The sequence below is a fragment of the Pseudophryne corroboree genome, chromosome 4, assembly GCF_028390025.1.
Source record: "Pseudophryne corroboree isolate aPseCor3 chromosome 4, aPseCor3.hap2, whole genome shotgun sequence".
Classification (NCBI taxonomy): domain Eukaryota; kingdom Metazoa; phylum Chordata; class Amphibia; order Anura; family Myobatrachidae; genus Pseudophryne; species Pseudophryne corroboree.
In genome coordinates, this window is record NC_086447.1 from 583901273 (window position 1) to 583924325 (window position 23053).

General features: G+C 47.3%; 1 protein-coding gene across 1 annotated transcript in view; it reads left to right on the forward strand.

Moving 5' to 3' along the window:
* The window catches only part of SLC22A3 (solute carrier family 22 member 3), a 429357-nt gene that overhangs the window by 191195 nt on the left and 215109 nt on the right, over positions 1–23053 (forward strand). Inside the window, exon 3 of the mRNA XM_063917520.1 lies at positions 13952–14106. Coding sequence (XP_063773590.1) covers positions 13952–14106 — 155 coding nt within the window. The remainder of the gene's footprint in view (positions 1–13951; positions 14107–23053) is intronic.

Consider the following 23053-nt stretch of genomic DNA (forward strand, 5'->3'; position numbering starts at 1 on the left):
CTACAGAACTCAGTATTGAACCGTCCTATGGTGGGCACATTACGGATGCGGAAACCCCGCGGGATCATCTTGTCCCTATGATAATTTGACAAAGAGATGCCGTGCATTAGAAAATCTAATTCACGTCTCTTTAATTTGATTAACTGGTGGAAAATGTCCTAAGAAAGACTCTCAGATTATGCCATTCGTCACAAGATACAACAGGGCCAGTCCTGTAGTACCGAGGGCCTTACGAGGGCTGTGGCCCATCATAGCAACCGATAAATCTTTACCCTCGTTGCATAAGAAGAGACCAATGGTGTGCCACACTAGAGGCAAGAGCATTAAAGATCAAATTGTTCATACGGATATCACAGGGTTTGGAAATTCCACGTCCACCACATTCTTATCCAGACCCTCAGGATGCTACAAGTGTCTGGGATGTGAAACATGTAAGTCCATGACCGCCGGGTCCACATTTAAATCTTGCTCAACGGGCAGATCATACAGCATTAGACATGTACTTACCTGCACGAGCACTTTTGTAATATATCTAATCACGTGCCCCTGTAATTTACAATACGTGGGCAAAACTATTCGCAGTGCTCGTGAACGTCTCGCATTACATAAATCAGCTGTCAAGTCTGCACTAGCAGGTAAACCGTCGGAACAACCAGTAGCTCGCCACTATGCTGAACACGGCCATTCCATGAGTGATCTGAGGTTCCAGATTATTGATCATTGCCCAAAGAGTCTAAGGGGTGGAGATAGAGCTGGAGACCTGTTAAGACTTGAAGCCAAATGGATGTATTATTTGTCAACCATCAAGCCCAAAGGACTTAATGATAAAATTCAATGGAGCGTGTTTTGAGAAGTTGTTTTATGGTGCTACAGATATTAATGTACATTAACTTTATCACGTATTATTGCTTTCATGTATATGCCTGCAGAACCAGATGACACTATAGATTGGTAGTCTGTCAATTACAGACACCATCTACGTGGACCCTGATTACTGCATTATATTTGAAGTTACATATAGTGTTTGTTTACAGTGCAGCGGTGATCTAGTCTTATATATATTGTGATTATAACAAATACTATAGCACTTTAACTGCCCGGTGACACAACTGTATCATTGATTTATGCTGCACTTTATATTGATTTTAAATCACAATAGCATTGCACTAGCTTCACGTATTTTCACAGTGCCGATCCTGGGCCGCCGCGACTGGATTACCCGAAACACCCTGGGTTGCCATGACTACAAGAACAGCTGCCCGACAGGAGGCGTAAGTGGTTGCCAGGGGAACACGGACGTTCCACGCCGCGACGTCGGACCATGTGACCGGCGCAGGGTAATGACGTCACCTGATCACACACAGGGAAGTAAGTTCACGTCTTCCTCTGATTGATTGCCGCACCTCCCGCAGGCGGGACTTCGTCACACATAAAGGTAATCGTTTTTGTCACATTATTCACTTCTCACTTGTTCTCCTTGACAAAAGGGTGCTCGCGCCCCGAAACGTTGGATGGAACTGTTTTGTTTTTAACATGGATTAAACACTGTTTGCTTTAAATTATCCATGAGTCAGTCCCTGAGTGCCGCTGCATGCTAGGAACCGTTGGATGTGTTATCGTTTCCAGAAGGTACCGGGGCCCTAATACCCAAGGAAGGGTGAGTGCCGATCCGATATTGTATATATATATATATATATAAAAAAAACACAGTAGTATCTTTATATATATATATATATATATATATATATACTGTATTTACATATATATAAAAAAAAGGCTGCTCCCCCTGCCCGGTCACCCTCTCCACTTGCCTCAGCACAGGAGGATGAGATTAACTTGTCGACGGCTGTCTTCTCCCCTTCTCCCATCCGGATGGCTGCCTGCTGAATGGGTCTGGGAGGCGCTGGCAGGCAGCTGGGAGGGCAGGTTTGCCGAAGGCGCTGTCAGGTGGTTGGGCAGAGGGATGCGCGGGCAGTCAGTGCCTTGCAGCAGTGGTGGCACTGACACTGCAGCGGCGGAAGGTGATCGCGGCAGGTGGTGGTTGGAAGAGCAGCTCGCCGAGGGAGCCAGCAGAATTTTCGGAGCCCTCTCAAATACGGCGCCTGGGGCACGTGACCCCTTAGCCCCCTTAGTTTCGGCACTGGTACCTCATATAAGTTGGTTCATTTGGTTATGATCTGTAAAATCTTTTATTTGAAATTAGAGATGTGCACCGGAAATTTTTCGGGTTTTGGTTTTGGATTCGGTTCCGCGGCCAAGTTTTGGATTCGGACGCGTTTTGGCAAAACCTCCCTGAAAATTTGTCGGATTTGGGTGTTTTTTTTAAAAAAAACCTCAAAAACAGCTTAAATCATAGAATTTGGGGGTAATTTTGATCCATTATTTTTATTAACCTTAATAACCATAATTTCCACTCCTTTCCAGTCTATTCTGAACATCTCACACCTCACAATATTATTTTTAGTCCTAATATTTGCACCAAGGTCACTGGATGACTAAGCTAAGCGACCCAAGTGGGCGGCACAAACACCTGGCCCATCTAGGAGTGGCACTGCAGTGTCAGACAGGATGGCACTTAAAAAAATTGGCCCCAAACAGCACATGATGCAAAGAAAAGAGAAAAAGAGGTGCACTGTGGTCGCTGGATGGCTAAGCTAAGCGACACAAACACCTCAATATCACAGGAATTATTTGTTCTAATCAATGGTATTATTGGTCCAAATCACTGGAAGAAAATGACAAAATCACAGGAATTATTCGTTCTAATCAATGGTATTATTGGTCCAAATCACTGGAAGAAAATTACAAAATCACTGGAATTATTCGTTCTAATCAATGGTATTATTGGTCCAAATCACTGGAAGAAAATGACAAAATCACTGGAATTATTTGGCAAGATCACTGTAATTAATAATTATAAATCACTGATATTAATTGGTAAAATCTCGCTATTGCCTGCCTAGTGAAGTGGAATATAGATGGGATTTTGTACCGGGGACAGAATAACTTCATCAATTGTCTAAATCCCACTTCACTAATGGCGGAAAACGGGCACACGTCTAAAAGCGCCCTATTATACTGAGAACTTGTCACTGACCTAGGCTGGGGGTGTTGTGAACTCGGGGGTTCACCCGATGGTAGGGGAGAGGAACCACAGTTGGGTCGGAACAGGGATGGCTTGATTTAGGTCTTCCTCATACAGGACTCTGACAGAGAAGCTTGGTGAAAATATTAAAGGACTTTATTGCAGGAAGAGAGCAACACAATGTCACACAGTGATCGCGCAGAGCGAAAACATTTGTGGGTCCCAGGGACTCCTCACTTGAAAAAATTGGGGTCCTACTCCACTATTTCTGGGTCCCGTCACATATTATGGGGGGATGAGGGCAGAAAACAGATGGGACAGTGCTGGGGGACAAAGAGGTTTAGGGGCAAGTAGTGCTGGAGGTAGTGGTTGATAATAGTTGGGGCAGTGCTGGCAGCGAGGGGTTAGGGCCAGGCAATAAAGGGAGTTGTGATGGGGGTAGGGAGGGGGTAAAGGTAGATAGCAGTCGGGCCAGTACTCAGTGCAAGAGGAGGTTAGGGGCAAAACGTGCCGGGGGTAAGGGTAGAAAGCAGTTTGGGCAGTACTGGTGGGAAAGGAGGTGATTGACAGGGGATATGGCCACTGAGGAATGACCGGGTCCTGCATTACACCCTGTGAGTCAGAGTCCTGTGTGCACCTCATCCAATACCATTCCTCAGGACTCTGACTCACAGCATGTCCTGCAGGACCCAGTCTGTTGTCTTCTAATTATTGTAGAGCTATAAATTAATGATAATAATGCAATGCCCAGCATGCCGACAGTAAAAGGCTCTCTCTATTCTAACATCCAGAATTACCTGAAGTACTATCTATAAAAAAAAAACACAAAGTACTGTAGGTGTGATGCGGTGAAGATGTCGGAATCCCAACATCCGTTAGAATTTGGAGGTTGGAACTCTACAGGGGCAGGAGACCAACGCTGGAATCCTGACCTTAATCACAGCCTGTGGGTTAGGTTTAGGAAAAGTAAGGGGGGATTAGGGTCAGGCAGTAAAGGGGGAGGTTAGGCTGTGGGAACAGATTGTTAGCGTGAGGGGTTAGGGAGCAGGGGGAAATACTCATCCCTGTTGGGATTTTATACATCGAGATCCTGGCATTTGTATCATGAACGCCGGGATCCCATGTGCTGGCATTACATACTAATCGCCTGTAGGCCTGATAAACAACCTGCTCAGGCTCCCAGGTGCAGTAACTATCAGTAAGCCTGGGTCTTGTACCTGCACCATAGCCAGAGAGAGCCACAGGTTGCCTTCTGCTGTACAGGACAGAGAGGAAGAGAACAGAGAAGCATTGGAAAGGGACCAGGGACGGTTGTATGGGTGTAGTATTGTATGCCGGCGGCTGGGCTCCCGGCGACCAGCATACCAGTGCCAGAATCCCGACCGCCGGCATACCGACAGCGTGGCGAGCGCAAACGAGCCCCTTGCGGGCTCGCTGCGGGCACGGTGGTGTGCCATGCTATTTATTTTCCCTCCAGGGGGGTCGTGGACCCCCAAGAGGGAGATAAAGTGTTGGTATGCCGGCTGTCGGGATTCCGGCGCCGGTATACTGTGCGCCGGGATCCCGACAGCCGGCAAACTGAAGACCACCTAGGCTGTATGTATGTATGTATGTATGTATGTATGTATGCCCCGTGGTCACATGAATGGGTGACAGTGCCCACTTCTGTGACAGTGTAGCCTTACCCCCTGTTACCTGGCCCTTCTGTTCACGTTGCAGCGGTGAGAGATAGACACACTCCCCCACAGCGCTACAGAATCCGCACAGCGCTACAGAATCCGCACAGCGCACCACAAATACCGCTCCCCGCCTGCTGTTAGCTACTGTAGGGTCAACCAAGGGCCTGGACCAATCCAGGTTCCCACCCTATGATAGACACATGATCACGCAGCCTGTATATGGCAGAGGCAGATACACACAGTGCAGTGTTTGCCAATCCCTGCTCATGCGGACCTGCGTGCAGCTCGGAACCAGCCAGTTGCCAATGCTGATGCTAGTCAGCGCCCAGCCAGAACCACACCACCACAATTGCCAGGGCCCGTACTCACCAGTGCGCGTCTTCCGGGAAGTAGAGCACGCGGTGCAGCCGCTACACTCTCCCCCGCGGTGGGTACAGCAGCATGTCATTGCGCCCACCGACAGCCGGAGCAGCAGAATGGTCTCAGGATCCGGGCACATCCCCGCACACACGCTCATCACCCCGGCCACAGCAGGCTGGAGCAGCAGATGGCGGGTGGAGCGCAGGGCTGGACCAGGATGATGATTGGTTTTACACACACACGGGCCCGCCCCCTCATCTCCGTTACAATAAGGACGGATGGGGCTTGCTGCAGGTGGTGCGTGACAGGGAGGACGGCTACCGAGGAATAAGCAGGTCCTGCAGTACGCGCTGTGAGTCCTGTGTGCGCCTCAGCCAATAGCATTTCAGTATTGGTTGAGGCGCACACAGGACTCTGCATCATAGTGCGTCCTGCAGGACCCGCTCATTTTTAAAAAGTGAGTCCCTCTTGTGCTGTAGCGCGTAAAAACGCGCTATTGCGCGTATTTTGCGATCACTGGTCACATAACAGAGAAGGAGCGTATGGAGAAATGTCCAGGAAGTACTTGTGAGTGATGGTAATAGATACTGGTGACTAAAGAACTTGAGAGCGGTGGTTAAAAGACACTGATGATTTGAAGAATTTGAGAGCGGTGGTTAGGACTCTGATAATTTGAAGAACTTGAGAGCGGTGGTTAAAGACACTGATGATTTGAAGAACTTGAGAGCGGTGGTTAAAGACACTGATGATTTGAAGAACCTGAGAACGGTGGCTAAAGACACTGATGATTTGAAGAACTTGAGAGCGGTGGTTAAAGACACTGATGATTTGAAGAACTTGAGAGCGGTGGTTAAAGACACTGATGATTTGAAGAACTTGAGAGCGGTGGTTAAACACACTGATGATTTGAAGAACTTGAGAGCGGTGGTTAAAGACACTGATGATTTGAAGAACTTGAGAGCGAGGGTTAAAGACACTGAGGACTTGTATAACTTGAGAGCGAGGGTTAAAGACACTGAGGACTTGTATAACTTGAGAGCGAGGGTTAATCTGCAGCCCACGCTGACTCCAAGAAGCACTGGTGACTGGAGCGCAGTGGAACCCAGCAGCGGCTGGGAACGCTGGAAGCTGTGCAACAATTGACACCTGGAAATGCCGGAGACACTGGGGTATGCTGCAGAGAGATCCGCCGAGGACAGAAGCACTGGCATCCACTTCAGAGGGAAAGACGATACTCAGGCGCCGAGGCGCTGCCCGGCGTCTGCCTTTGAATCTCCCGCCTCCGCTGGATTGGCGGAACAGTCTGATGACGTCACCTGCTCCCCGCCCACGTGATGCCGGGTGTCATGGCGGCGCCCCTGCCCCGGGGAACCGCCGGGAGCCGCGCCAGCCAAGCGCCGGAGCCCGTGGACCACCGAAGGTGGAGGCCGCGACACAGACCAGCAGGCACGCAGGGGTAAGCGCGGTGAACGCCGCCTATGGCGTGTGACAGTACCCCCTCCTCCAGGAGTGGCCCCCGGACACTTTCCAGGTTTTGTCGGATGTCTGGAATGGAAAATCCGCACCAGTCGGGGAGCCATAACTTCAGTAGCCTTGACCCAGCTCCTCTCCTCGGGGCCAAAACCTTTCCACTCCACCAAATACTGTAGCTTCTTGTGAAGATAACGAGAGTCAAGAATAGCTTTGATTTCAAAGTCCGTTCCAGCTTCAGACTCTGCAGACGTTGGCCTCGGGGACTTTAAATGGAACCGGTTTAAAATAAGGGGGCGAAGGAGAGAGACATGAAAGGAGTTTGGTATCCGGAGGTGGGAAGGCAATCCCAATTTGCAGACAACCGGGTTCAGGACTTGTAACACGGGGTAAGGACCAATAAACTTTGGGGTGAACTTCATAGTGGGCACCCTTAACCGGAGGTTCCGGGTGGAAAGCCATACCCTGTCACCAACCTAGTATTGGGGAGCTGCTCGTCGCTTTCTATCCGCAAAGAACTTATAGCGACCGGAAACTCTCTTGAGATTAGCATGAACTCGACTCCAAATTTGACTGAAGTGCCGAAGAGTAGAAGCTGCAGCAGGAACTTCCTCCGGAGGACAAATAGGTAATTCGGGAACTTGAGGATGGAACCCATAATTAATGAAAAATGGGGACTCACCAGTCGAAGAGTGGTACAGATGATTATGGGCAAACTCGGCCCATGGCAACAGTTCCACCCAATCATCTTGCGAAGGAGAAAGATAAACACGGAGAAAAGTCTCTAAATCTTGATTGACGCGTTCAGTTTGCCCATTGGTTTGTGGATGGTAAGCGGATGAAAACTTGAGTTTTATTTGTAAGGCCGTACAGAGAGCTCTCCAGAATCTTGCAGTGATTTCCTGAGGTAAACCGTGCAGGCGGAAATGTTCTCGGATGAATAACAACGCCAACTTGGGAGCTGAGGGTAACCCAGTCAAAGGTACAAAATGTGCCATCTTAGAGAAACGGTCGATAATTACCCAGACAGTATTGTGACCCTTGGAGAGGGGCAATTCGGTGACAAAGTCCATAGAGATATGGGTCCAAGGCCTCTGAGGAATGGACAGTGGATGCAATAACCCCGCAGGAGGCAAACGAGGAATTTTGTGCTGAGCACACTGAGGACAGGAGTTGACATAATCTTGAATATCCTTCTTCATAGTGTCCCACCAGTAAGACCTTCATAGAAACTCCCACATCTTTTGAACTCCCGGATGACCGGAAAACTTGGAAACATGAGCCCACTGCAACAACCTTGGTCGAAATTTAGCTGGCACAGACATTCTCCCAGGAGGAGGACCCAAAGCGGTGGGAGCCGCTGACATAGAAACTGGACTGAGAATCAAAGCCTTCTCAACGGAATTCTCCTCATCCGAAGCTGTTAAGGAACGGGATAAAGCATCAGCTTTGGTGTTAAAAGTTCCAGCCCGGTACTTAATAACAAACGAAAACTGGGTAAAGAAGAGCGCCCATCTAGCTTGACGGGGATTCAAGCACTGGGCCTTCTTGAGGTACAGAAAATTCTTATGATCATTGAAAATTGTAATTAGGTGTTTAGCACCTTCCAAAAGGTATCTCCATTCCTCCAAGGCAGATTTTATTGCCAAAAGCTCTTTGTCTCCAATGGTGTAATTCTGTTCCGCAGGAGAGAATTTGCAAGGATGGAAACCACATGGATGTAACTTCCCATCTGGAGCGTACTGCGAAAGCACGGCACCTATGCCTACTAAGGAAGCATCAACCTCCAAGAAGAATGGTTTTGAAAAATTTGGTTGTTGAAGGACTGGAGCGGACATAAAGGCTGCCTTTAACTGAGCGAACGCTGCTACAGCTTCGGAGGACCAATGACTTGGGTCAGAACCCTTCTTGGTTAGGGCAGTAATGGGTGCCACGATGGTAGAGAATCCCTTTATGAATTTCCGGTAGTAATTTGCAAAGCCCAGAAATCGTTGTACCGCTTTCAAAGAAAGAGGCTGAGTCCAGTCCCGGATGGCAGTGAGTTTCTCTGGATCCATACGAAGCTCCGTGCCCGAAATGATGTAACCTAGTAATGGAATAGAAGGAACCTCAAAAGTACATTTGGAAATCTTGCCATAAAGATGATTCTTTCGCAATCAAAGAAGTACCTCTTTGACCTGTATTCTGTGCTCTGTGAGATTTTAAGAAAATATAGCATATCCCGAAAGACTTCGTTAATGAATCCCTGGAAGATGGCAGGGGCGTTGCTGAGGCCAAACGGCATTACCAGATACTCGTAATGCCCGTCCCTGGTATTGAAGGCCGTCTTCCATTCGTCCCCTTGTCGGATACGGATCAAATTATAAGCTCCCCTTAAATCAAGCTTGGTGAAAACTTGGGCTCCGCGAGCTCTATCAAAAAGCTCTGTAATGAGCGGCAAAGGATACTTATTCTTAATAGTGACATCATTTAGACCACGATAGTCAATACTTGGTCTCAGCCCTCCGTCCTTCTTCTTCACAAAAAAGAAACCCGCCCCCGCCGGAGAAGTAGAGGGGCGGATGAATCCTTTCTGTAGATTAAACTTGATATAGTCCGACATAGCTTGGTTCTCGGGCAATGATAAGGGATAAGTGCGACCTCGAGATGGCATTTTCCCCGGAATGAGCTCAATGGGGCAGTCCCAGGGTCTATGCGGTGGTAGCTGATCGGCCGCTTGCTCCGAGAACACGTCAGAAAACTCCCGATAGGCCTCCGGAATGAGCCCTTCATCTGACTTGGAAGATACACGGAGCGGATAGACTGGGGTGAGACAATTTGAATGACAAAAAGAACTCCAAGATGTTATTTGTGTCGAACTCCAGTCGACGTGAGGGTTGTGAAGTTTAAGCCAAGGAAGGCCAAGAACCAGATCGTGGGGCATCTCCCGAATCACTAGGAACTCCAGGTGTTCTTGATGCAGAGCTCCCACTTGCAGTTTGATTGGTACTGTACAACTTGAAATCAGACCGTTAGAAATTCGGGTACCATTGATAGCAGTCAACGTAATAGGTCGTTCGACCGACCGTAGCTGACAACCCAGATCCTGGGCACAGGAAAGGGAAATAAAATTCCCTGCAGCCCCTGAGTCCAGCAGAGCCTTAACGGGTTTGGCTATTGACTCAGAGAACAAAGACACTGAGAGAAAACAGTCCACTGGCGGAGAAGGTTTAGAAGAAACTCCTAGCTCGACTCCTCCGGAACAAGCTAGGACTGCCCGTTTCCCGGGCGAGACTTGCAAAACTTGAGAAAGTGATCCGGGGCTCCACAGTAGAGGCAGAGTCTACCCTCACGACGACGCTGACGGTCTTCTGGGGACAGCCGGGATCGATGATCTGCATGGTTTCATCAGGACTTGGAATAATCGTTTGCTTAGACGGAAGAGATCGGACCCTTGATCGATCTGACCGACTACGTTCGCCACCTCGTTCCTGCATGCGAAGATCCACCTTTACACAGAGCGAGATCAACTGTTCTAAAGAATCCGGCAAATCTCTAGTGACCAACTCGTCCTTTAGGCGATCGGAGAGCCCGTTCCAAAAGGCAGCCCGAAGAGCATCATTATTCCAACGCAGTTCTGTGGCTATGGTCTGAAAATTAATCACATACTGTCCCACTGAATGAGAGCCTTGTCGGACACGAAGCAAGTCTGCAGAGGCAGCGGTCGTCCTGCCAGGCTCATCAAAGATCCTCCGGAACAACGTAATGAAATTGGTGTAACTAGAAACCAATGGATCAGAACGCTCCCATAACGGAGACACCCAATCCAACGCTGAACCCTCGAGCAAAGAAATAATGTATGCCACCTTGGACCGATCAGTAGGGAAGTTATGTGAAAGCATTTCAAAATGTACCTCGCACTGATTGAGAAAACCACGGCAATTCTTTGGATTCCCATTATAGCGAGAAGGAGTAGGGAGCTGAAGGCGTGACCTAGTTCCAGAGGAGGATGGAATACCACCAGAGACAACCACTGGAGCGGGTACTGGAGCTGGGGCCGGTACTACTGAAGCCTGAGAAGTCTGAATTTGATCCAGCCGGCCAGATAATTCCTGGAGATAATGCATCACCTGGCCCTGTGCTGCTTCCTGACTTTGTACTCGAGAAATCAAGTCCTGGATGGTACTTGCCTCTGGGCTCCGATCCCCCGGGTCCATGAGGCCTGAGTATACTGTCACTGACCTAGGCTGGTGGTGTTGTGAACTCGGGGGTTCTCCCGATGGTAGGGGAGAGGAACCACAGTTGGGTCGGTACAGGGATGGCTTGATATAGGTCTTCCTCATACAGGACTCTGACAGAGAAGCTTGGTGAAAATATTAAAGGACTTTATTGCAGGAAGAGAGCAACACAATGTCACATAACAGAGAAGGAGCGTATGGAGAAATGTCCAGGAAGTACTTGTGAGTGATGGTAATAGATACTGGTGACTGAAGAACTTTAGAGCGGTGGTTAAAAGACACTGATAATTTGTAGAACTTGAGAGCGGTGGTTAAAGACACTGATAATTTGAAGAACTTGAGAGCGGTGGTTAAAGACACTGATGATTTGAAGAACTTGAGAGCGGTGGTTAAACACACTGATGATTTGAAGAACTTGAGAGCGGTGGTTAAAGACACTGATGATTTGAAGAACTTGAGAGCGAGGGTTAAAGACACTGAGGACTTGTATAACTTGAGAGCGAGGGTTAAAGACACTGAGGACTTGTATAACTTGAGAGCGAGGGTTAAAGACACTGAAGACTTGTATAACTTGAGAGCGAGGGTTAAAGACACTGAGGACTTGTATAACTTGAGAGCGAGGGTTAAAGACACTGAAGACTTGTATAACTTGAGAGCGAGGGTTAATCTGCAGCCCACGCTGACTCCAAGAAGCACTGGTGACTGGAGCGCAGTGGAACCCAGCAGCGGCTGGGAACGCTGGAAGCTGTGCAACAATTGACACCTGGAAATGCCGGAGACACTGGGGTATGCTGCAGAGAGATCCGCCGAGGACAGAAGCACTGGCATCCACTTCAGTGGAAAAGACGATACTCAGGCGCCGAGGCTCTGCTCGGCGTCTGCTTTTGAATCTCCCGCCTCTGCTGGATTGGCGGAACAGTCTGATGACGTCACCTGCTCCCCGCCCACGTGATGCCGGGTGTCATGGCGGCGCCCCTGCCCCGGGGAACCGCCGGGAGCCGCACCAGCCAGGCGCCGGAGCCCGTGGACCACCGAAGGTGGAGGCCGTGACACAGACCAGCAGGCACGCAGGGGTAAGCGCGGTGAACGCCGCCTATGGCGTGTGACAGAACTGATTATACTGATCACTGATGATACTACGGAGAACTGACACTGAGCAGCGAGAACAGCACTGGACTATTTTACTGTAGTATACTGGTCACCATAATGCAGCACTGACACTGAGCACAGATATTAAGCACTGATCAGGATACTAGAAGTGACACAGAGCTGCAAGATACAGCAATGGCCTACTGTACTGTAGTACTATATACTGGTGGTCACCACAATGCTGCACACTGAGCACAGATATTACCAGGTGTATCTCACACATCGCTCAGTACAGATTACAGGATGTATAATTACCAGGTGTATCACACGCCGCACAGTACAGTATACAGGGTGTATAATCCCCAGGTGTATCTCACACATCGCTCAGTACAGTATATAGGGTGTATAATCCCCAGGTGTATCTCACACATCGCTAAATACAGTATATAGAGTGTATAATCATCACCATGTGTATCACACGCCGCACAGTACAGTATACAGGGTGTATAATCCCCAGGTGTATCCCACACATCGCTCAGTACAGTATATAGGGTGTATTTTCATCACCAGGTGTATCACACGCCGCACAGTACAGTATACAGGGTGTATAATCATCACCAGGTGTATCACACGCCGCACAGTACAGTATACAGGGTGTATAATCCCCAGGTGTATCTCACACATCGCTCAGTACAGATTACAGGATGTATAAAAATCACCAGGTGTATAACACACGTCGCACAGTACAGTATACATACTGGTCACTACAATGCAGCAGATATTGAGCACTGATCAGGATACTAGAAGTGACACAGAGCTGCAAGATACAGCAATGGCCTACTGTACTGTACTATATGTATACTGCTGGTTACCAAAATGCTGCACTGTCATACTATATACTGCTCACAATAATGCAGCACAGATATGGATAGTATACTTGACACAGCTGCAAGATACAGCAATGGCCTACTGTACTGTACTACTGTATATGTATACTGCTGGTCACCAAAATACTGCACTGTCCTACTATATACTGCTCACAATAATGCAGCACAGATATGGATAGTATACTTGACACAGAGCTGCAAGATACAGCAATGGCCTACTGTACTGTATGTATACTGCTGGTCACCAAAATGCTGCACTGTCCTACTATATACTGCTCACAATAATGCAGCACAGATATGGATAGTATACTTGACACAGAGCTGCAAGATACAGCAATGGCCTACTGTACTGTACTATATGTATACTGCTGGTCACCAAAATGCTGCACTGTCCTACTATATACTGCTTACAATAATGCAGTACAGATATGGAAAGTATACTTGACACAGAGCTGCAAGATACAGCAATGGCCTACTGTACTGTACTACTATAATTATATACTGGTGGTCCCCAGTCCCCACAATGCAGCACACTGAGCACAGATATTTGCAGCACACTGAGCACAGATATGGAGCGTTTTCAGGCAGAGAACGTAGATATTTTCAGCACACTGAGCACAGACATTTGCAGAACACTGAGCACAGATATTTGCAGCACACTGAGCACAGATTACGGAGCTTTTCAGGGAGAGAACGCAGCCACGTCCTCTCTGTTCAATCTCCAATGCACGAGTGAAAATGGCGGCGACGCGCGGCTCTTTATATAGAATACGAATCTCGCGAGAATCCGACAGCAGGATGATGATGTTCGGGCGCGTTCGGGTTAACCGAGCAAGGCGGGAAGATCCGAGGCTGCCTCGGAACCGTGTAAAATAGGTGAAGTTCGGGGGGGTTCGGATCTCGGAGAACCGAACACGCTCATCTCTACTTGAAATACTTTGAAAATACCTTTGTAGCACGTAGTAATTGTTGGTGTAGATGTCATTATTTACTGTGTGATCCAGGTATTTGACACTGCATCTGAACAAATGGATTAGTATTGTTTTGTGCATAGTGATTAAGCGGTTCAGATGTGTATCTAGTTACACTAAAATTGTTTTATTAGACCTTTATGTACTTTGTGTAAGTTTTTAGAGATGACCATTTGCTTTCTTTCAATAACAGATATGGAAGAAAAGTCACCTACCTGATATCTTCCTTTGGAGTAGGACTGTGTGGAGTCATCGTAGCATTTGCCCCAAACTTCTATGTTTTGGTGTTTTTTCGTTTTCTACAAGGCATCTTTGGGAAAGGAACATGGATGACATGCTATGTTATAAGTAAGTTATATTATAAATATGCAGTAAATAGGTTCTGTTTTTCTGCAGTAAATCTCCCATGAAGATGTTTCAGATTTGAGCCCCCAAATTACTAAAGTGAATTTTTCAATTAATAATAATAACAACCGATTGTCCGCACAATAAGTATTTTAAAGTATTAAAAAAATTACTTTATACTGAGCAAATATAGAATTTTATACTCCTTTTCCACCAAAATACCAGGTCTGTCCCTGGATTTTTTACCCAGCATTTTGCTGGGTCGTACTCGGCTTTTACCCCATTTCAACTGCACCATTGTCCTGGGTTTTTCCCAGGTCGCCTCCGTTTCCACTGAATCCAGGTAAGAACATGAAAACCTGTGGATGTCATTAAAAATGACCAGTTTTCAGGCCCACAAAGATAAGGTCACAGAAAACTCAGGTAAAAGCTGTTTTCACTGCAGTGTTACCAGGTTTTACCTGCTAAAAATCCTGCTCAATACCTGGGAAAAAATTGTGGGTCAGTAGACCCGGGATTTTTTCCTTGGAGTCGTTTCCACTGAGCCGCGTCCCAGGTAGATACGCCAATTAGCTGGGTTTTTTAGGCAGTGTCAAAGGGTTGTCAGAGACAATATTTCCTACAGACTTTCAGAGACTTACAGAAGAAATGTAGCATGACCACAAAAATAACACCTGTCCTCATTCCGTCTAGCATGAAACAAACCTGTGTCTTAACAAACAATAACAAAAATCTTACATTCTTACTATTGCAAATTATATGATTATCAATATGAAGCTTGCTTAAAATAGTGACCATTAATATTATTATTCTGACCATCACACAAATGCCTTTTTAAATTCTTAACTATTATATTTAGTCGGACATAACATACTTACTCTGGGTTGGGTACGGGTGACCGGCGGTCGGCATCCTGGCGGTCAGCATATCAACGCTGGGATCCCTGCCACCAGAACGCCGACAGGGGGCGAGCGCAACTAAGCCCCTTGCAGGCTCGCTCCGCTCACCACGCTTCGGGCTCGGTGGCTCGCTGCGCTTGCCACATGTTCTATTCTCACTCTATGAGTGTCGTGGACACCCACGAGTGGGAATAGTCCCGGGCCCCCTGGATCCCGGTGTCGGTTTGCTGACCGCCGGGATCCCGTCTGCCGTGATCATAATTATTATATCCCCTTACTCCACGCTATACTTAATAAAGGAAATCGGACATCAGAAATTTCATTTGTAATGATAATAGGTAATTAAAGGAAAGTGTAAACATCTCAGTAGGCCTTGGGACTATTAGTAAAATATAGATATCATCTCACCTAAAGGATATTTAAAGAATTAAGCAGCAGGAACTGGTTAGGAAGAGCTATTAATTTGTGTGATGTCAGGTGCAATATTCGTTTATTTAATAGAATTATATATGGCTAAGCGAGTTTATATGTTTCCCCCATAACACCCATCTCATGTTATTGTAGTTTTTTCAGGAGTCCTGTAGTTAGTCGTTATTCAAAATAGGACTTTTGACATGGGTTATAAAACTTTAGCAAAATAGTTAAAGCCATCCAATATGAATGGTAACTGTCATGCTCCGGAGTACAAAAAACTTTCTTAGTTTTGCAAAGTAATTCCTGGTTGGCGGGACTTCATCTGGGAACCACGTCAGCGGACCCCTGCTCCCGGTTCCCAGGTGAAGTCCCGCCAGCTGCCGCAGTGCCTGTGAGCGGCGATGCACTATGTTTGCTGCTGCTGTCTGCTGTCACAGCATTATCCTCCATGATGTCTGCTTCCTGTTGTTTGGGCCTAATCCAGAGTTCCCTCCTAAACAGGACCATTTTGGATTCTGTCAGTTGATCCTCCATTATCCAATCCTAGAGCCCCTTCCAGCCAGCTGATCGCAGCACCCAGTCTCTGAGCACCTTTGGGTATAAAGGTGAATTCCTGCTGAGATCAGACAGTCAGTACAACAGTCTCTTCTCAGGAAGTAACAGCTCTGTGCTGAGCTCTTGCATATTCAGTGTTTGCTTTGATCCAGTTCCAGTCTGATGATTTTCAAGAACCAAGTGCATCTGCTATTATACCTGCATCTTTCAAGGACTTCTCCAGTGTCATCATTCTGGACTCAATCCCAGTCTGCACTTTCAGCCCTTTCCAGTTCTATTCCATTTTGCATTTACTCTAAGTATATTTGCATCTATTAAGGATTTTTTCAGTGTTATCATTCTGGGCCAAGCCCAGTTAGCACTTCAGTCCGTTCTGGGGTTCTATTCCTGTTTCCATTTATTACAAGTACATATGCATCTCTCAAGGACTTTTCCACAGTCATCATTCCGGATCCATTCCGGCTAACATTTCAAGTTGTATTTTATTCTTCTTTCATAATTAGCAGTGATCTACAGTATCAGTTTTAATAAAGTATTGCTCTTGTTTCATAATCTTTGGACTAGCTACCTAATTTTAAGTTTTATGCGCAAAGCCTGGTTAAAGCCTCCTTGCTTCACTTACACTCCTTTCAAGCTAGCTCCGCCCACAAACCCTGTCCGAGCCAAATCCAATCCTCAGGTGTGGCAGTAACTAGAGATGAGCGCCTGACATTTTTCGGGTTTTGTGTTTTGGTTTTGGGTTCGGTTCCGCGGCCGTGTTTTGGGTTCAAACGCGTTTTGGCAAAACCTCACCGAATTTTTTTTGTCGGATTCGGGTGTGTTTTGGATTCGGGTGTTTTTTTCCAAAAACACTAAAAAACAGCTTAAATCATAGAATTTGGGGGTCATTTTGATCCCAAAGTATTATTAACCTCAAAAACCATAATTTACACTCATTTTCAGTCTATTCTGAATACCTCACACCTCACAATATTATTTTTAGTCCTAAAATTTGCACCGAGGTCGCTGTGTGAGTAAGATAAGCGACCCTAGTGGCCGACACAAACACCGGGCCCATCTAGGAGTGGCACTGCAGTGTCACGCAGGATGTCCCTTCCAAAAAACCCTCCCCAAACAGCACATGACGCAAAGAAAAAAAGAGGCGCAATGAGGTAGCTGTGTGAGTAAGATTAGCGACCCTAGTGGCCAACACAAACACCGGGCCCATCTAGGAGTGGCACTGCAGTGTCACGCAGGATGGCCCTTCCAAAAAACCCTCCCCAAACAGCACATGACGCAAAGAAAAAAAGAGGCGCAATGAGGTAGCTGACTGTGTGAGTAAGATTAGCGACCCTAGTGGCCGACACAAACACCGGGCCCATCTAGGAGTGGCACTGCAGTGTCACGCAGGATGGCCCTTCCAAAAAACCCTCCCCAAACAGCACATGACGCAAAGAAAAAAAGAGGCGCAATGAGGTAGCTGACTGTGTGAGTAAGATTAGCGACCCTAGTGGCCGACACAAACACCGGGCCCATCTAGGAGTGGCACTGCAGTGTCACGCAGGATGGCCCTTCCAAAAAACCCTCCCCAAACAGCACATGACGCAAAGAAAAAAAGAGGCGCAATGAGGTAGCTGACTGTGTGAGTAAGATTAGCGACCCTAGTGGCCGACACAAACACCGGGCCCATCTAGGAGTGGCACTGCAGTGTCACGCAGGATGTCCCTTCCAAAAAACCCTCCCCAAACAGCACATGACGCAAAGAAAAAAAGAGGCGCAATGAGGTAGCTGTGTGAGTAAGATTAGCGACCCTAGTGGCCGACACAAACACCGGGCCCATTTAGGAGTGGCACTGCAGTGTCACGCAGGATGTCCCTTCCAAAAAACCCTCCCCAATCAGCACATGATGCAAAGAAAAAGAAAAGAAAAAAGAGGTGCAAGATGGAATTATCCTTGGGCCCTCCCACCCACCCTTATGTTGTATAAACAAAACAGGACATGCACACTTTAACCAACCCATCATTTCAGTGACAGGGTCTGCCACACGACTGTGACTGATATGACGGGTTGGTTTGGACCCCCCCCAAAAAAGAAGCAATTAATCTCTCCTTGCACAAACTGGCTCTACAGAGGCAAGATGTCCACCTCATCTTCACCCTCCGATATATCACCGTGTACATCCCCCTCCTCACAGATTATCAATTCGTCCCCACTGGAATCCACCATCTCAGCTCCCTGTGTACTTTGTGGAGGCAATTGCTGCTGGTCAATGTCTCCGCGGAGGAATTGATTATAATTCATTTTAATGAACATCATCTTCTCCACATTTTCTGGATGTAACCTCGTACGCCGATTGCTGACAAGGTGAGCGGCGGCACTAAACACTCTTTCGGAGTACACACTTGTGGGAGGGCAACTTAGGTAGAATAAAGCCAGTTTGTGCAAGGGCCTCCAAATTGCCTCTTTTTCCTGCCAGTATAAGTACGGACTGTGTGACGTGCCTACTTGGATGCGGTCACTCATATAATCCTCCACCATTCTATCAATGTTGAGAGAATCATATGCAGTGACAGTAGACGACATGTCCGTAATCGTTGTCAGGTCCTTCAGTCCGGACCAGATGTCAGCATCAGCAGTCGCTCCAGACTGCCCTGCATCACCGCCAGCGGGTGGGCTCGGAATTCTGAGCCTTTTCCTCGCACCCCCAGTTGCGGGAGAATGTGAAGGAGGAGATGTTGACAGGTCGCGTTCCGCTTGACTTGACAATTTTGTCACCAGCAGGTCTTTCAACCCCAGCAGACCTGTGTCTGCCGGAAAGAGAGATCCAAGGTAGGCTTTAAATCTAGGATCGAGCACGGTGGCCAAAATGTAGTGCTCTGATTTCAACAGATTGACCACCCGTGAATCCTTGTTAAGCGAATTAAGGGCTGCATCCACAAGTCCCACATGCCTAGCGGAATCGCTCCCTTTTAGCTCCTTCTTCAATGCCTCCAGCTTCTTCTGCAAAAGCCTGATGAGGGGAATGACCTGACTCAGGCTGGCAGTGTCTGAACTGACTTCACGTGTGGCAAGTTCAAAGGGCATCAGAACCTTGCACAACGTTGAAATCATTCTCCACTGCACTTGAGACAGGTGCATTCCATCTCCTATATCGTGCTCAATTGTATAGGCTTGAATGGCCTTTTGCTGCTCCTCCAACCTCTGAAGCATATAGAGGGTTGAATTCCACCTCGTTACCACTTCTTGCTTCAGATGATGGCAGGGCAGGTTCAGTAGTTTTTGGTGGTGCTCCAGTCTTCTGTACGTGGTGCCTGTACGCCGAAAGTGTCCCGCAATTTTTCTGGCCACCGACAGCATCTCTTGCACGCCCCTGTCGTTTTTTAAAAAATTCTGCACCACCAAATTCAAGGTATGTGCAAAACATGGGACGTGCTGGAATTTGCCCATATTTAATGCACACACAATATTGCTGGCGTTGTCCGATGCCACAAATCCACAGGAGAGTCCAATTGGGGTAAGCCATTCCGCGATGATCTTCCTCAGTTGCCGTAAGAGGTTTTCAGCTGTGTGCGTATTCTGGAAAGCGGTGATACAAAGCGTAGCCTGCCTAGGAAAGAGTTGGCGTTTGCGAGATGCTGCTACTGGTGCCGCCGCTGCTGTTCTTGCGGCGGGAGTCCATACATCTACCCAGTGGGCTGTCACAGTCATATAGTCCTGACCCTGCCCTGCTCCACTTGTCCACATGTCCGTGGTTAAGTGGACATTGGGTACAACTGCATTTTTTAGGAGACTGGTGAGTCTTTTTCTGACGTCCGTGTACATTCTCGGTATCGCCTGCCTAGAGAAGTGGAACCTAGATGGTATTTGGTAACGGGGGCACACTGCCTCAATAAATTGTCTAGTTCCCTGTGAACTAACGGCGGATACCGGACGCACGTCTAACACCAACATAGTTGTCAAGGACTCAGTTATCCGCTTTGCAGTAGGATGACTGCTGTGATATTTCATCTTCCTCGCAAAGGACTGTTGAACAGTCAATTGCTTACTGGAAGTAGTACAAGTGGGCTTACGACTTCCCCTCTGGGATGACCATCGACTCCCAGCGGCAACAACAGCAGCGCCAGCAGCAGTAGGCGTTACACGCAAGGATGCATCGGAGGAATCCCAGGCAGGAGAGGACTCGTCAGACTTGCCAGTGACATGGCCTGCAGGACTATTGGCATTCCTGGGGAAGGAGGAAATTGACACTGAGGGAGTTGGTGGGGTGGTTTGCGTGAGCTTGGTTACAAGAGGAAGGGATTTACTGGTCAGTGGACTGCTTCCGCTGTCACCCAAAGTTTTTGAACTTGTCACTGACTTATTATGAATGCGCTGCAGGTGACGTATAAGGGAGGATGTTCCGAGGTGGTTAACGTCCTTACCCCTACTTATTACAGCTTGACAAAGGGAACACACGGCTTGACACCTGTTGTCCGCATTTCTGGTGAAATACCTCCACACCGAAGAGCTGATTTTTTTGGTATTTTCACCTGGCATGTCAACGGCCATATTCCTCCCACGGACAACAGGTGTCTCCCCGGGTGCCTGACTTAAACAAACCACCTCACCATCAGAATCCTCCTGGTCAATTTCCTCCCCAGCGCCAGCAACACCCATATCCTCCTCATCCTGGTGTACTTCAACACTGACATCTTCAATCTGACTATCAGGAACTGGACTGCGGGTGCTCCTTCCAGCACTTGCAGGGGGCGTGCAAATGGTGGAAGGCGCATGCTCTTCACGTCCAGTGTTGGGAAGGTCAGGCATCGCAACCGACACAATTGGACTCTCCTTGTGGATTTGGGATTTCAAAGAACGCACAGTTCTTTGCGGTGCTTTTGCCAGCTTGAGTCTTTTCAGTTTTCTAGCGAGAGGCTGAGTGCTTCCATCCTCATGTGAAGCTGAACCACTAGCCATGAACATAGGCCAGGGCCTCAGCCGTTCCTTGCCACTCCGTGTGGTAAATGGCATATTGGCAAGTTTACGCTTCTCCTCCGACAATTTTATTTTAGGTTTTGGAGTCCTTTTTTTACTGATATTTGGTGTTTTGGTTTTGACATGCTCTGTACTATGCCATTGGGCATCGGCCTTGGCAGACGACGTTGCTGGCATTTCATCGTCTCGGCCATGACTAGTGGCAGCAGCTTCAGCACGAGGTGGAAGTGGATCTTGATCTTTCCCTAATTTTGGAACCTCAACATTTTTGTTCTCCATATTTTAATAGGCACAACTAAAAGGCACCTCAGGTAAACAATGCAGATGGATGGATTGGATACTAGTATACAATTATGGACGGGCTGCCGAGTGCCGACACAGAGGTAGCCACAGCCGTGAACTACCGCACTGTACTGTGTCTGCTGCTAATATATAGACTGGTTGATAAAGAGATAGTATACTCGTAACTAGTATGTATGTATAAAGAAAGAAAAAAAAACCACAGTTAGGTCACTGGTATATACAATTATGGACGGGCTGCCGAGTGCCGACACAGAGGTAGCCACAGCCGTGAACTACCGCACTGTACTGTGTCTGCTGCTAATATATAGACTGGTTGATAAAGAGATAGTATACTCGTAACTAGTATGTATGTATAAAGAAAGAAAAAAAAACCATGGTTAGGTCACTGGTATATACAATTATGGACGGGCTGCCGAGTGCCGACACAGAGGTAGCCACAGCCGTGAACTACCGCACTGTACTGTGTCTGCTGCTAATATATAGACTGGTTGATAAAGAGATAGTATACTCGTAACTAGTATGTATGTATAAAGAAAGAAAAAAAAACCACGGTTAGGTCACTGGTATATACAATTATGGACGGGCTGCCGAGTGCCGACACAGAGGTAGCCACAGCCGTGAACTACCGCACTGTACTGTGTCTGCTGCTAATATATAGACTGGTTGATAAAGAGATAGTATACTCGTAACTAGTATGTATGTATAAAGAAAGAAAAAAAAACCACGGTTAGGTCACTGGTATATACAATTATGGACGGGCTGCCGAGTGCCGACACAGAGGTAGCCACAGCCGTGAACTACCGCACTGTACTGTGTCTGCTGCTAATATATAGACTGGTTGATAAAGAGATAGTATACTCGTAACTAGTATGTATGTATAAAGAAAGAAAAAAAAACCACGGTTAGGTCACTGGTATATACAATTATGGACGGGCTGCGGAGTGCCGACACAGAGGTAGCCACAGCCGTGAACTACCGCACTGTACTGTGTCTGCTGCTAATATATAGACTGGTTGATAAAGAGATAGTATACTCGTAACTAGTATGTATGTATAAAGAAAGAAAAAAAAACCACGGTTAGGTGGTATATACAATTATGGACGGGCTGCCGAGTGCCGACACAGAGGTAGCCACAGCCGTGAACTACCGCACTGTACTGTGTCTGCTGCTAATATATAGACTGGTTGATAAAGAGATAGTATACTCGTAACTAGTATGTATGTATAAAGAAAGAAAAAAAAACCACGGTTAGGTCACTGGTATATACAATTATGGACGGGCTGCCGAGTGCCGACACAGAGGTAGCCACAGCCGTGAACTACCGCACTGTACACTGGTTGATAAAGAGATAGTAGTATACTCGTAACAACTAGTATGACGACGGTATAAAGAATGAAAAAAAAACCACGGTTAGGTGGTATATAATACAATTATGGTTGGACGGACTGCCTGCCGAGTGCCGACACAGAGGTAGCCACAGCCGTGAACTACCGCACTGTACACTGGTTGATAAAGAGATAGTAGTATACTCGTAACAACTAGTATGACGACGGTATAAAGAATGAAAAAAAAACCACGGTTAGGTGGTATATAATACAATTATGGTTGGACGGACTGCCTGCCGAGTGCCGACACAGAGGTAGCCACAGCCGTGAACTACCGCACTGTACACTGGTTGATAAAGAGATAGTAGTATACTCGTAACAACTAGTATGACGACGGTATAAAGAACGAAAAAAAAACCACGGTTAGGTGGTATATATTATAATACAATTATGGATGGACGGACTGCCTGCCGAGTTCCGACACAGAGGTAGCCACAGCCG